The sequence below is a fragment of the Rhinopithecus roxellana genome, chromosome 9 (genome assembly GCF_007565055.1).
Source record: "Rhinopithecus roxellana isolate Shanxi Qingling chromosome 9, ASM756505v1, whole genome shotgun sequence".
Lineage (NCBI taxonomy): Eukaryota > Metazoa > Chordata > Mammalia > Primates > Cercopithecidae > Rhinopithecus > Rhinopithecus roxellana.
In genome coordinates, this window is record NC_044557.1 from 106,096,933 (window position 1) to 106,113,486 (window position 16,554).

At 36.2% G+C, this 16,554-nt stretch overlaps 1 protein-coding gene across 1 annotated transcript in view; it reads right to left on the reverse strand.

Moving 5' to 3' along the window:
* MTBP (MDM2 binding protein) overlaps positions 1-16,554 on the reverse strand; it is an 80,648-nt gene that overhangs the window by 26,869 nt on the left and 37,225 nt on the right. The window contains exons 12-13 of the mRNA XM_010381471.1: positions 8,670-8,843; positions 6,438-6,545 (exon numbers count right to left, since the gene is read on the reverse strand). Coding sequence (XP_010379773.1) covers positions 6,438-6,545; positions 8,670-8,843 — 282 coding nt within the window. The remainder of the gene's footprint in view (positions 1-6,437; positions 6,546-8,669; positions 8,844-16,554) is intronic.

Consider the following 16,554-nt stretch of genomic DNA (forward strand, 5'->3'; position numbering starts at 1 on the left):
TCTTCTCAGAACCTAAAATCACAGCAAAGAAATAAAAAAGGAGAACAAAAGAAGGAATGACAAATAATGACATTTTTCAACAAATTTTGGAAGACATAAATGACAGCTGAGTGGTAAGTGAGTCTGCAAAGTAGAGGAAGAGTCGCCTTGGATGCCTGTAGAGAGGCACTACCAAGGAGTACAAAGTACCTGGTGGTGAGATGCTGGAATGAAACAGGACTGGATGTAGCACAAGAAGTTAGAACTCCAGGTCCTTCCCCTACCCAACCCCCTATTTCTCAGAGTTAGGCACCACTGCTTGCATTTTTTTTTTTTTTTGTATGGAACATCAGGTATATGAAAAGCTAGTATTGAGGCTGGGGTTAAAACTAAGGGATTAAGGAAAAGTCTATTCATTGAAAGGTTGGACTCCATGCCCTGATACCACAAAGTTAACATCCACAAATGCCCCACTGGAAATATCAGAGGATTCTCCTTTGGTTAAACTGAATGCTGTCAGAGAAAAGAACTCTAGATAGCAACACTGGGGTGAAGTTAGGGGTAGAAGCTCATGAACCAAATGTTGAATTGTCACTTCACCAAACTATAGTGAAGCTTGACAGATATTACATTAGAAGTAAGCATACAAAACTTCCATTTCAAAATAGGATGGAAAGAAAAGAATATCCAGACATTTAAGGAAAGGTGTTGAGGGGGAGAGGCAGCTCTTTGTTTCCCTGTGCAAAGATTTGATTCAGTTAACACTTTCAGCTCCCCTCTTCCTTCCCATCACTCACTGAGCTAGTCATGAACAAAGCATGCTCTGATAGATTCTTCTGACTTTCATCTGAGTGAGCAAGTCTTCAGGATTTATTTTCTCTGCAGACTTCTGCTGCAGGGTTGGTCTGCAGTTGCCTAGCTCTGACAGTCATTCAGTGGCAAAGTTCAATGCTGGGTGTATGTATGAGGAGGCCAACTTGGCCATAGATCTAAAAAGCCATATCCTTTAATACAGCTTTCATCTATAATTTCTCTCCATCTGTATATTTCTTACATTTATTTTTCAGTTGGTTCAAATGTTGGGATGAGAAGTGGGTATTATTCATTGGAATCCTAAACTAAAAAACATCCAAAAGAGAGACTAAGGCAAACAAACAGAAAAAAGGGAGTCCAGCAGAAACAAAAGCATTGTAAAAAACTAAACAAAGTTTGCTATAATTTTCTCATAGACATATGAGAAGATACTGCACCCACGAAATAAGTACAGGATGTTTTGATAAAGAAAAAAAAAATCAATGAACAAGAAATGACTCTAAAATTAAGCACACAAGAGATCAAATTTCAAAAATTCCATAGAAGAGCTGCAAAATAAAATGGAAGATATTCCCCCAAAACTAGAACAAAAACATAGTAATATGAAACTAGGAATGAAAATCAGGCATTCTGTCCAGAAAAGTCAATATCTAGTAAGAGCTCCAGAGAGAGAGAGAGAGAGAGAGAGAGAGAATGGGAGGAACAAAATTATTGAAAGATAAAAAAAATTCAGATTTCAAGATATGACTCTCCCATTTAAATTGCCAATCAACTACAAAGCTCAATAAATGGGGCTGGTGGGGAAGAGGGGAAAGATAAACACAATATGACTCAAAGTAAACCTTCTAGAGACAATGCTTCTGGAGACAAAGTTACCAGAAAGTGGGTAAAAACCAAACAAACCAAAATTAGATTACTACAAAGATAGGAATTATATTTGACTTCTCAACAGAAACACAGCAAAGCAGAAGACAATGAAGCAGTATCATTGAAATTCTGAGGGAAAATGATTTTTAACCTAGAATTTTATTCATGAAATAAATAAATTTTCAGACACGCAAGAACTAAAAAAATTTATGCTCTATGAACTTTTGCTCAAAAAGTGACTGGAAGAAGTGCACCAACCGAACAAAGGCATAATCCAAGAAAAAGGAGAATAAGGGGTCTAGGAAAAAGAACATTCCAAAAGAAGAAAAGAGGAAAGGGAAATCTTCAAGATACTAGCAAGTCTAACATGCAATCAGTCCACAATCGAGCAAAATATGAAACACTCCAGGAAAGAAAACAATAGAGAAATAAAAAAGAACTGATGTATTTGAACACACAATGAATGTTAATAATAGGAGTGCAGCAGAAATGTTGGAGCCTCTGGAAAAACATAATAATGTTTTGTCTATACAGAAGAGTAGGCAAATTAAAAATAAGGTGATTATCAACCATAAAAAAAACAAAGAATTATATAAAAGAGATTTGATGATCATCATTTATTACATGGCTCTGCAGTAAACTTATTTATAAAATTGTAATAATGTTAAAGCCAACCACTGATTTAACCACAATTCATGACTTCACTGTAAGAAGCAGAAAGAGAATGTGAAGATTACGTGGGAAAGTGAAGTTTTTATCTTCCACAGTTAGATGTTAAGATAATGCCTGAAACTGATAAATCTAAGAAATAGCAGCATACGTACATTATTTGTATAGGGGTCCACCTGGAAGAGCTGAGGATAGCTGTCTATAAAGACAGGGACTGAAAGATGGGGAGGCATGGGTAACACATTGCTGTTTGCCTCTTGAAGCTTTTTCAGTATCATTTGATTTTTCAAACTATATCCACGTATTACTTTGATAAAAATAGTCTATTTTAAAACACTTCTAGTCTAGTAACATTTTCTTCCACAATAAAATAGTAACCTAAAAGTTCATAGAGAATTCAACGCAACACGTATTTATTAATTTTAAGAGCTTACTGCCTAAAAACCACTGTACTGTTTAGACACAGAGGATTAAAGCATTATTACATTACACTACCTGGGGTCAGCACATACATAATGCAAGGGAGAAGAATAAGGAGACAACCAGTGTCAAGGTTCTACTTTAGAACATCAGCTTCATGATACAAGCCTCTGTAAAATCCTGCATCACCAAGGTGGACATTGGTAGGGTCCTTCCAGATCTGACCCAAGGTAACTAACATAACTTCCACAATGAAGAACATTAGGAACAGTAAAATGAGAGCTATAATATATTCTGTCTCTATTACATCCTCTTAGTGAGAAAATCATAAGCCTCATTGTCTTTTTCTGCACAATCTGCTGGGAGCCATTCCAAAACAAAAAGTTACCGATGGTTTGGTTTTATCTGGAAGATGTACAAAGTAATCTGCTTCAGAAATTACCCCCTATGTTTTTATTAATGTTAAAAATATACTCAAATCTGATTGGGCGTGTTGGCTCACTCCTGTAATCCCGGCACTTTGAGAGGCCAAAGCAGATAGATCACCTGAGGTCAAGAGTTCGAGACCAGCCTGGCCAACATGGAGAAACCTCATCTCTACTAAAAATACAAAAATTAGCCAGGCATGGTGGTACACACCTGTAATGCCAGCTACTTGAGAGGCTGAAGCACAAGAATCACTTGAACTCGGGAGGTAGAAGTTGCAGTGAGCTAAGATTGTGCCACTGCACTCCAGCCTGGGTGACAGAGCAAAATTCTGTCTCAAAAAGAAAAAAAAATTTATACACACACACACACACACACACACACACACACACACACACACTCAAATCTGAACCTGAACCTGACCTATATTTATTAAACCTGTCAATTATATTACAATTTGAAAAACAGAGTAAGAATCCATATTGACCTTAATGATTAAGAAATGGAGAGAGAAAATAGACAAAGTTTACAAATTATGAGTAGGATAATTTACCTAGGCAAAACATCTTCTCCACACAAGTGAGTTTGCATGTAAGTGGCAGATAAATATTTGAGAGAAAAACATTGGACTAAAGTCTAAAAATGAGTCAGCATAAGAATGCTGTTTTCCTAAAAAAGCTAGTAATTACTAAGGATTTATTAAAGAAAAATGTAGAAGCAGAACATCCAAAGGAATCAGCAGGTCGAGCATAAGCTTTGCACTGGGTTTTATACATTTAACAAAGATGTAAGGAACTCAGAGTAGAGACTGCAACACTGGAGCAAAATGATAATACTGCTGTTTTCATACTTATCTTGTATCATACTGAACAGTCTTTTATTTAAAAATTGTTCAGCATTCTCAAGCCTTTTCTTGAAAAATCAGTGAAACAAGATTTTTAATATTTCCAAATACAGAAAGTTCTAAATTACCAACAAATTTCGTAAAATATAAATCACAAGCTTATAAATTTTAAATATCATCATTCTAATTAAATAGTATCACATGTAATTTTCAAAATAAAATTAATGAAAATAAACTAATTTTAAAAATTAAGCCCTAACAAATTTTATTTCATTTTTGTGTTATTTTAAAAAACAAAGTGCCTCCATAGTGTTATTAGTGAGTACATTTTTGTGCAAATTTTTCTAGCTATTCTTTCTAATTTAGTATTAGAAAAATACTGGAAAAAAGTAACAGTCTACCCTGTGTTTTGCTGATAATTTGAGGAAATCTTTTTGAACAAGTTTTGTTTTTCTGTAAACACTATAATCTCTGTATGGATACTGAACCACTAATTTTTTTCCAAAGAGAGCTGTTCCCATTATATTCTTTAGTTTTCATCATGTACAAATAAGTTAACTGCATTGCTTTAAGTACTTTTCTATTCACACTTCACTTAAGGGAAATTTGAAAATCACTGAAGTAGACGCTTAAGACATGCTTACATTGGAAACTTTCTTTTGCAGTCATTTGCCTCTGCCTTTTGAGACACAGGCATTCTAAACAGACGCATCTTTGTCTCCAAGTTTTTAATCCAGTATTAACTCTCTGGGTAGAGAAGAGATTTGTTCAGGAAGTATTTTCATCATAAATAGATTAACTGGATCATTAATCTGAATCAAGATTTAACGTTTCAGATTGCAAAATGTCCATTTCATGGACATACCCAGAGCTAGTGTCTCTAGCAGCAACTAGGTCTAAGGTCTTCTTCAGTTTCAGGTTCCCACCCTACTCTTTGCCCAGTCTAGTGGCATCCCTACGATGTTTTTGTTTTGTTTTTGTTTTTGTTTGCATTTCTGTACCCTCTCCTGCTCTCTCACCAACTCTGCTGAACTTTTCACTCACACCTCTAGGCAGCAACCTAGTTATAGCTGTCATATTTCCCTTCCCACACAACCAGGAGGGATGGCCCTCTTGGGGTTAAATCTTCTCCTTTCACAAATAAGAGATGCACCAGCTTCAGAGAGGTCCCTGCTCCTCTGATAGTTTTTCTTTTTGGAAAGGTGAGGAACTGAGGTGAAGATGAAACAGTGGAGATGTTGAAGGAACTGAGTTATAAAAAGCTGCAGGAGGCTTATGGCAAGGAAATCAGGGCCTGACGGGTTTTTGGCAGGAATATAGCAAAGTTAAAAAATGAATAATACTGAAGTCTGAAATAAACATTTTATATCCATAACAATACTGGTATTTCAGTATATATGTATGTGTGTGTCTATGTATTTGTTGGTTATAGCATGTACTACACTTTATTAAAAATGATTTGCCTTTCTAATTACGCTTTCCTTGAACAAACATAATTTTCTTGGTTTAAAAGAAAAAAAAAAAACACCAATGGTTAGAGGAGCTCAAGACTACACAATTACCCTGGATTTTTACAATTGAAAAAGTCTGTAATCTTTACATGAATAATTGAGACCAAGCATTCTAAAATTATCTTCTATTGCATAGGTAGGCTATTGAATTCACACTTTTAAAATATGTTTTTAAAGAAAAGAATGATAGTTCTTATTTATAATACATGTAATATATAATTCGAATATCTTTTTTTTACACACAACTAAGGAGGACTCACAATTTGAATCAATTTCTTAGAAATTACATAACAATAAATAAGTTCAATTAGGCAACAAATGAATGCTTAAAATTTGTATTAAAAAATAAGACTGATAGCCAAATTAACTGTAAAAGAGAAAACATGTGAAATTATGACTCTTTTCTAAATAAATCTATAATGCCAATGTCACTCAGCACATGAAATGTTCTTACTTATTACTGATGATCATTATTAAACTCTAAGAATCAATGCTCAAGGTAACACATTAATTTCCCTAAGACTTGCATTTTTTCCTATTTGTAGCATCCAACTTCTGCTACCAAAACTATATAAAAAGAGATTTTATCAAGAGTTCTACACTAAACAGAAAAATAAAACTTACATACCTTTTCTAGCATACAATTAAAAACAAATTTTGAAATACAAAATTTGCCTGATGAAGTATTTTTATAACTGTTAACAGTGATGTACAAACAAACAGAAATATTCTGAATCTAGTGAAAATATCTCTTCCACTCTACATGATCGCTATCAAAAATAGTTCTATAAATAAGTAGCGTAACTAAAAGATAAACTATATAAGAAAAAGTGTGCAAATAAAGGTAGCTTATGTCCGAACAAGTCAACATTTTTAGGGTAGGATGAAATATATAAATTGTTACTTACTTAGGCATTCTTTCAAAGCTAAAACTTGAACATTAGCTAACTGTTTCTCTCTTTGTACAATCTGCTCCCCAGAAAAATGTGGAAGTGATAACAAGTCAAAAGGAAAACCTGAGCAATAAGAAAAAAAAAAGGTCAACATTAACGATATCCTTTGCCAATAATTAGTACTCAGTTCCTGGGAAATGTGTTATAGCAATGATTTAATAAAAAAATAAAAATCAATCACTCACCTCTCTTGATCTTATATATTTCAAAGTAAATAATAATAATAATTAAGCAGCAGAAAATAAGCATACTCAATTATTTTACATTTTAAACATTGACCTGATTTTTTAATTGAGGGAATTAGATAGTAAAGTAGAATTCCCTGAATCACATTTTCTTCTACCTGATAGGAAATCACAGATAGGGAACGGGAACCAGTCTCTAAAGATACCCCCAAAAGCCACTGAATGAACCACATCTCCTGTTATTCCTTTTTGTGCAGTACCCTCCACAATGAATCCAACCTAGATAAATGTGCTGGATGGTCCTATGATAGCCTTAGCCGTGTCTCTCTCCCCATTCTTCATGCCCATAGTACTCAGAATAACTGTAGAATGCACTGGAAATGTACTATCTTGAAAGAGGGAGAAACTGCCCAGGATAGCTTGGGTTTTTTTCCTTTGCCCCTAAAAGCAGGATGTCCTTTAAAGCGTTGCCCAATGAGTCACATGGCCCCTGAAATACAGAAGCCAAGTCAGGCTGCCTTTTGGGGTCCCTTAGCTGTGGTGCAAACGACACACATGCAGTCAAGACTCCATCTGCCCTGGGAAGCTTTCCTGAGCCTTGGGGCCTGGCTCACAACAGATCCTAGACTTCTTTTGTTCCTTGCTGCCTATCTGTAAGTAATAAATCTGCTTCACATAACTTGCATGTGAGTGTGTTCTGTCACACTGGACTAGAACAAATTGGTAACCAGTACATGGTGGACCTAAATAGTAGCCCAGGGGACAGCAGAAAGATGTATTTAGACTCCTGTTACTGGTGGTTGGCATAGTGATGATCTTCCCTATTCTCCACGCTGTGGCAGTCCTCCCTTAAGATTGCTAATTATTGGATATGCTTCACACTATGTAACAAGGTAACGTAAACGTGACACTGAATGACTTCTAGCTAGGACACAGAAAGCCTTGCAGCTTCACAGAACAATTGCTCTAAGTCAGCAACCATATAAAGAGTCAGCCTAGGCCGGGAGCAGTGGCTCACGCCTATAATCCCAGCAGTTTGGGAGGCTGAGGCGGGCAGATCACGAGGTCAAGAGATCAAGACCATCCTGGCCAACATGGTGAAACCCTATCTCTATTAAAAATACAAAAATTAGCTGGGCATGGTGGTGCACACCTGTAGTCCCAGCTCCTCAGGAGGCTGAGGCAGGAGAATTGCTTGAACCTGGGAGGCAGAGGTTGCAGTGAGTAAGGATTACGCCACTGCACTCTAGCCTGGTGACAGAGCAAGACTATGTCTCAAAAAAAAAAAAAAAAAGTCAGTCAGTCTACCCTAAGACCATGATGTTTTAAGGAAGCCCAAGCTAGCTGTGAGGAAAGGGCCTGTGGAGAGAAAATCAGACCTCATCTGTTCCAGCCATCTTAGCCCAGGCACCAAACATGGGTGTGAAGAAGCTATCTTAGACATCAAGCCCTGTGGAATCTTCAAATGACTGGAGCCATAGTGTATGTGACTGTAATCATATGCACGACCTCAAAATAGAAACATCCAGCTGAGCCCATTCAACCCACAGGACCATGAGAGATAATAATAAACTGCTATTTTTAAGCTAAATTTGGGATAGTTTGTTATGCAGCAATCGATAACCTAAATAATAAAGCCTGGGAAGAGGGAAAGATGGGCAATAAAATAGAACGTGTGGCTTGAGACAATGTAAATGAAAATGAGAAATATAGCAAAATACGTGTATTTAAAGTGGAAAATACTAAAAATTTCATTTTTAGAAGTGAAGGCTGATCTACTAAATTTTACTAGGTATAATGTAAAAGGAATTTGCTCTTTGCACATTAATTTGTAAAAAAAGTCATAATATGTTTTAAATAAAAGGTAAATTAATGAAAGAGAATGGAGTTTGGAGAAAATAAATTCATTAAATTTTTAATATTTCTTCTACTTAAAGCCACATATGCTAACTACACACACAAACAATGTAAACATGTTTTAATACCTAAAGTTAACACTTACTCAATTTGGCTTCTTCTGTCTTTGTTTTCATCTTTCCGTGAATTAAACTGAGTGCAAATGAGCCATTGATCTGGTTGGCTGAGTGAATCAATGTGGCTTTACATCTTCTATTGCCATTACCTTGTAACAAGAGATAATAGCTTGAACACTCTCCTTTCACTTCAACATCTGGAACTAAACAAAAACAATTATCTTGTTAAGTATGGTAAAATTCAGCACACAACACAACAGAATCATACATTTGATCCATAGGATATAATAAAATTTTTATGTTATTTTAAAACAAGCTATTCATACATTCAGGGCTAGTAGTCGTTCATTTAATTGAGAAGGCTGTTAAGGCAAAAAATCATAACAAACAATTACAAAGCATAAATCTTTTATGTGTACTCATTCTTTAACTTTTGATATGGCTGACCCAAGTTCTACAGTATATTTCTTAAATAACCACATCAATAATGTTTACAGCTTCCATTTCTTTAAAGGGGAATAAACTGACTCCTACAAACACACACAACTTAATTGATGGGAGCAGAAGGGTACAGCTATACTTGGGAGTAGCTTTTTGCTTCTTGCAGTGGGCATCCATAATGTATTTTACAGAGGGAATGGAGAGCATTCATTAATCTGGCATGCCAGTTATGTGAAGGTCAGTTAAGACAGCATCTAGTATATTTTAAAAGCAAATCAAGTGAGGGTTATAGTGAAGGTTGAAGAAAAACTGTGAAGCCTTTGAGATTAAAAATAGAAGTAGAATCTTTTTTTGTTGAAGACGGTGAGTTGGACATAAACATTTATATTCACTAGCTCCTGAAATTCCACTAAATGAGAATAAAGAAATCTTCAAAATAGCATAAATCTACAAAAACCTAATATCTGGAAGAGACAACAACTAAACTTTGAAAGCAGAAAAGTATATGAACAATTGGCAACAAACTTCAATCTCTCCGCTGCTAAGGAAGCTGAGAAAAACAGCAGAGAAAGCCCCAAAGCAGCAAAATTTATACATGCATCCTCAAGAGGTCCGGAATGGTGACCCCAGATGGCACTGGAAGCAAAACAAAGCTGGAATAGGAACAGAGTTTGAAAGTCAACTTGAGAAACAGGCCTCCTGATCCCTTATTCTATTCAGGCAAATGACTGTCAGAAGATTAGAGGTTTATTCTCTGGATAGGGTAAAACGAAGTGTCCTTGGCTTGAGATATATAAGGCAGAGTTAAGGGCTGATTATCAGGGAATAAAAGTGAATTCTTACCTCTTTAAAAAGTTATCTATGTCTCTATTTCCCTTAAGTTTATTTTAGGGGCTATCAGGATGGCAGGGTGAGAAAGTCTGTGGACCCACTCCCCAGCAATACAAGCACAACTGGTGAAATGATCCTAAGGGTATATACCAAATTAAGAAACATTTATTCAGGAAAATATACTAAGATTAGGGTTGGGAAGAAGCAGGTTGGACAGACTGGAGCTTCTATCTATTGAGTTGGGAATGGGATAGGAAGAAGCAGATTGTGGCTTAGTTTTTAAGAGTCCACAGGACTTCAGTCGCAGCCTGCTTCTCCCCACCCATTCCCAAAGCAGATGAACAGAAACTCCAATCAAAGTGACTGTGGCCAAAAAGATGGGTCTCCCTCTTCCCTCGCTTCCAATAAAGGGTTACAGCATCTCATGGGAAGGAGCAGGCTGTCAGCAACTTCTCATCCCCTCATTCTGAGTTGAAAAGACTAAATTCCTGATGCGTATGATGAGAATTCGGGGACTTCTTTCTCCACCTAGCTCCTACTCATAAGGTAGAAGTTCTACCCCAGGATAGGAAAGCTGAGAAAATAGGGACCCAAATTCCCCACCTCGGCGCATTCACAGGGCAGTTTCTACACTGGGAGAAGTATATAAAGAAGACCAGAAGCTACATGCTGGCCCAGCTACCAAAGTAGTGGCTCAGAGATTTTGCCCAGGGGAAGAGACCTTAAAACAGAAGGCCCTAAACTCTACCCAAAGAAACTGACTTCATCTGACTCAGATTGCAGTAAGTTGGAGCCTAAAGGGGGTCTCAAAAACTATGGAGACTTGGTAATAAGCAAATAAAAGGAGGCTGGTAGTTCACCTAATTAAGAGAAACAAGCAAAAGATCTAGTTCATTAGAGAGAACGGGGGAATGAGACAGCTAAGAAGCGTCATCTTGGTGTCAGAATTCAAATCAAAGAATGCCCACAAAAATGAATCAAATTTAAATGGATGTGGAACAATTTAAGCCCCAATGCATTGTCAAAAACAATAAAGCAATTAGTGAAGATGGCAATTAGTGAAGTATAAAGCAGCTACATGTGACAGCAAATGAGGCAGACAAAGAAGGTATCAGGGAAAGGGAAAGTGAGTCAGGCAGAGACCACTGGATTCCCAGGGTGAATCTGGCCACGCTGAAGGCTGCACCCTCTGAAGAGTGACACCAAAGTCAAACAGACTTCATTAAAATTCATACTACAAGCAATACAAGCCCAACTCATACAACAAATAAATATGCAAACAACAAGAAAACAAACCTAATAAGGGGGGAGAGAAATTATTAACCAACAACTACAATATATTACCTAAATTGTCATCTTTATCAAGAAATTATGAGACATGCAAAGAAACAGGAATGTGTAATACCTAAAGAAGGAGAAAAGCAAGTGATAGAAAATATTTGTGAGAGGTCCCAGAAGTTAAATATAACAAAGACTTCAAAGCAAACATTACAAATATGTTCAAAGAACTAAAGGAAACCACACTTAAAGAAGACATGAAAGGCATGATGGCAGTCTCATCAAATAGAGAATATAGATGAAAGGATATAAAATAAAAACCCGATGGAAACACTGGAATGGAAAAGTACAATAAACTTAAAAGGACTAAAATCATTAGTCCTTTTAGACACTAATAATTCAGAGAAATCTGGGAAATTAACAAATACGGGGAAATTAAACAACACGCCAACAAATAACCAATGGGTCAAATACGAAATCATAATGGAAATTTAAAAATACTCTAAGATAAATGAAAGATATAAAGTTTATCAAATATAGCTGAAGTAGTGTTAAAGATCTCAATCAATAACCTAACCTTCTACCTTAAGACACCGAAAAAAGAGGAAGCCCAGCAATTCCACTCCTAGATTTATACCGAAAATGATTTTAAGCCTGTACCTGTATATTCAGAGCAGCATTATTCGTAATAGACTAAAAGTGTCAACATCCCAAATGTCCATCAACTGATGTGTGGATAAAATGTGGTATATCTAAGTGATGAAATATTATTCAGCAATAAAGAGGATGATGTACTGGCATACGCTACAGCATGTACAGCATGGATGAACTTTGAAAACATTATACTAAGTCCAAGAAGCCAGTCATTAAAAACTAGATATTATATGATTACACTTCTATGATATGTCCCAAACAGTCAAATCTATACAGACCAAAATAGATACATGGTTGCTTAGGGGTAGGGGGAGGAATGGGTGGTGGAAATGCGCAATGATTGCTAATGCATATGGGGTTTCTTTCCAGGGAGATTAAAATGCCCTACACTTGATTGTGGTGATAGTGGCACAATTCTGTGATTATATTTTAAAAGTCACTGAATTGTAAACTTTAAAAGGGTAAAATGTATGGTATGCATTATATCTCAGTAAAACTGTATTTTAAAAAATTATTTTAGGAATGTAAAGTTCTGCTTACAAAAAGAAAGTTCTTGACAGTACTTCAGTTCTTTAGAGACAACCACATAGCATATAAAAGATTCTTTTATATAGTATATAGAATGTCATATATACACATATATACATCCCCAAATACTAAAAAAGTACTGTAATTTTATTACAATAGCTACAGTTTATTTCAGAGATAGGAAGATACTGTGGGTTATAGTCTATTCCCCAAAACAATGATGAAGTAACAAAAACAATTTTTACAATCAGATTGCTAGGGTGACATTAATTCTGTTCATAAACTGCAGTTTTACAACATGAATTTAAATAAAGGTTATTAGAAAAGAAAAACACTCGTTGTTACCAGTTTTATTTGAAATTAAGGTTTGCCAAAAGATACAGTGACCTTAATTCATTTACCATTTTAGCTACTTGCTGATTCGACTTATATATATCTCTTCTATCTATGACATTCTTTCCACATTTATTTTAAATCTCATCACCTTTATTTGCATTTTAATTACTGAAGCTTGTAATTACAACAATCTTATTTTCCTCAAAAGAAAAATATTTACTGTAAAGAATTCTCCTAGCCATAATGACTCTGCAGTCATTTAAAAAATGTTGCTCCAGATTTGGCAGGTGTTAATTGAAGACTTATTAAATAACTTTTATGTAAATGCCACAGAGAGTAACAGATTTACAATTAGCATAGTTATTCCAGCCTCATCACTCTTCCTAAAGTAATAAGGGAAAATGATTACTAAAAAAAAGTCTGTCTATTTTCAACTGCTATGTTTATTTACATTATCATTTGATAAGGTGTTAGCTTGTATGCCCCTTCTCCACCAAAAGCATACATATATTTTGGATAATACTATACAGATAAAATGGGAGAAGCAGAAACTACCAAGTGTCTATTAGTTGCATCAAAGTTTACAGATAAAACATAAACCACAATAAAGTCTTATGTCTTTATTAGTATTAGCAAAAAAAACTTTTATAATAAAAATCAAGTTATATTCTTTGTCAATAAGTTTCTTGGTGGTTCTTAAAACCCTGTAACACTCATTTTAATGGTTAATAGGAAAACAAAATTTTAATAATCTAAAGGATAAATAATATTCCACATGATAGAAGGAAAAAAGATATCCCAGGACTATGGGGGAAACAGGATATTCTAGGTAAGTGAATATTCTGACTGATAGTTATTATACATGTTCATAAAGAAAAGGCAAAATAATATAACCAATTTTTTTCTTTTTTTTTCTTTTTTTTTTTTATTATACTTTAAGTTCTAGGGTACATGTGCATATCGTGCAGGTTTGTTACATATGTATACTTGTGCCATGTTGGTGTGCTGCACCCATCAACTCGTCAGCACCCATCAATTCGTTATTTATATCAGGTATAACTCCCAATGCAATCCCTCCCCCCTTCCCCCTCCCCATGATAGGCCCTGATGTGTGATGTTCCCCTTCCCGAGTCCAAGTGATCTCATTGTTCAGTTCCCACCTATAAGTGAGAACATGCGGTGTTTGGTTTTCTGTTCTTGTGATAGTTTGCTAAGAATGATGGTTTCCAGCTGCATCCATGTCCCTACAAAGGACGCAAACTCATCCTTTTTTATGGCTGCATAATATTCCATGGTGTATATGTGCCACATTTTCTTAATCCAGTCTGTCACAGATGGACATTTGGGTTGATTCCAAGTCTTTGCTATTGTGAATAGTGCCGCAATAAACATACGTGTGCATGTGTCTTTATAGCAGCATGATTTATAATCCTTTGGGTATATACCCAGTAGTGGGATGGCTGGGTCATATGGTACATCTAGTTCTAGATCCTTGAGGAATTGCCATACTGTTTTCCATAATGGTTAAACTAGTTTACAATCCCACCAACAGTGTAAAAGTGTTCCTATTTCTCCACATCCTCTCCAGCACCTGTTGTTGCCTGACTTTTTAATGATGGCCATTCTAACTGGTGTGAGATGGTATCTCATTGTGGTTTTGATTTGCATTTCTCTGATGGCCAGTGATGATGAGCATTTTTTCATGTGTCTGTTGGCTGTATGAATGTCTTCTTTTGAGAAATGTCTGTTCATATCCTTTGCCCACTTTCTGATGGAGTTGTTTGTTTTTTTCTTGTAAATTTGTTTGAGTTCTTTGTAGATTCTGGATATTAGCCCTTTGTCAGATAAGTAGATTGCAAAAATTTTCTCCCATTCTGTAGGTTGCCTGTTCACTCTGATGGTAGTTTCTTTTGCTGTGCAGAAGCTCTTTAGTTTAATTAGATCCCATTTGTCAATTTTGGCTTTTGCTGCTGTTGCTTTTATAACCAATTATTTTAATAATCATTCCAAAAATGAAATATTAAAACAAAATCTAGTTTCCAATGTAGGCATCTTAGGAGGCTACACTCTTTTCAACAATGAGATCGCTGTTTAACTCTCGACTTAACTTTTGAAACAGCCCTTAGTGCCAGCTGGGGAGGCACAAGAAAAAAAAATCAATCTAATTACTTTATATGCATAAAGTATCTTCAAAAATGTATTTCCTAGCCTGACACCCCATCGTATTCATCAGACTAAGCTTTGAACAATTTAGCATAAAACTAGGCTGCCACTGACAAAATGACTGTGGCTCAACTTTTTAAAAAATCTAAAAGAGTTTAAAAAATGACAGTACTGGCCGGGCGTGGTGGCTCACACCTGTAATCCCAGCACTTTGGGAGGCTGAAGTGGGTGGATCATGAGGTCAGGAGATCAAGACCATCCTGGCTAACACGGTGAAACCCCATATCTACTAAAAATACAAAAAATTAGCCGGGCATGGTGGCACACGCCTGTAATCTTAGCTACTCAGGAGGCTGAGGCAGGAGAATCGCTTGAACCCAGGAGGGGGAGGTTGCAATGAGCCGAGATCATGCTACTACATTCCAGCCTGGGGAACAAAGCAAGACTCCGTCTCAAAAAGAGAAAAAAGAAAAAGAAAAAAAAAAGGATAGTACTGTTGAGTAGGTGTATAACTCACTACTGTGAAAATTATAAAAACACAGGATTTATAAATTCCACCATGACTATTTTAAACAATTAAGTAATATTAGGGTCATAAACTATACACATTTCCTCTTAATTGCAATATAAAAAAATACACAATTTGAAAGCTACAATGAATAGAGAGGCCATTCAGAAGATATTTCCAGATCTTATTCATTATGAACAGCAATTATTTCTTTGTTGTTTCACAGACATAGAAGCATATAAGATTGGAGAGAATAACAAAAAGCTACTGCAGAATTTAGAAAGAGTGTACCTTCCATTACCAATTTGATTCAAACAAGTTTGAGATATAGTAAGCAAGTAGTAGTATCCTCATTTTCTAGATAAGGAATTAAAAGGCCTAAAGCAGTGATTCTTTTTTTTTTTTTTTTGAGACAGAGTCTCGCTCTGTCGCCCGAGCTGGAGTGCAGTGGCCAGATCTCAGCTTACTGCAAGCTCCGCCTCCCGGGTTTACGCCATTCTCCTGCCTCAGCCTCCCGAGTAGCTGGGACTACAGGCGCCAGCCACCTCGCCCGGCTAGCTTTTCGTATTTTTTAGTAGAGACGGGGTTTCACCGTGTTAGCCAGGATGGTCTCGAACTCCTGACCTCGTGATCCTCCCGTCTCGGCCTCCCAAAGTGCTGGGATTACAGGCTTGAGCCACCGCGCCCGGCCTAAAGCAGTGATTCTTAAATTTTTTCTGCCTCAAAGCATCTAAAGGATTCTTCAGTAACAGTGATGTCACCTAGTGTTGGGGAAAGCACCACCTAGGGCAGAGGTTCTCAATCCTGGATATACATTTGAACCACCGAAGATGCTTTAACAAACCACTGACACCCTGGGTCCACCCCAGAGATTTGGGTTGAATTATTTTCAGGTAGAGCTCAGCTTGACCTTTTAAAATAACTGTCAAGGTGATTCTAATTTACAGCTGGTATTAAGAATCATTGAACTAGAGAGAGAAACAAAACTCTGCATTTAGACGGAAGGACCTAAATGATTCTTAGAAAAAAAGTGATTCTTTAAATAACTTTAAATAACTGTCAAAATGATTCTAATTTGTAGCTGGTGTTAAGAATCATTACGCTAGAGAGATAAATAAAACTCTGCATTTAGGTTGAAGGACCTAAATGATTCTTACAAAAAGTGATCCTTACAC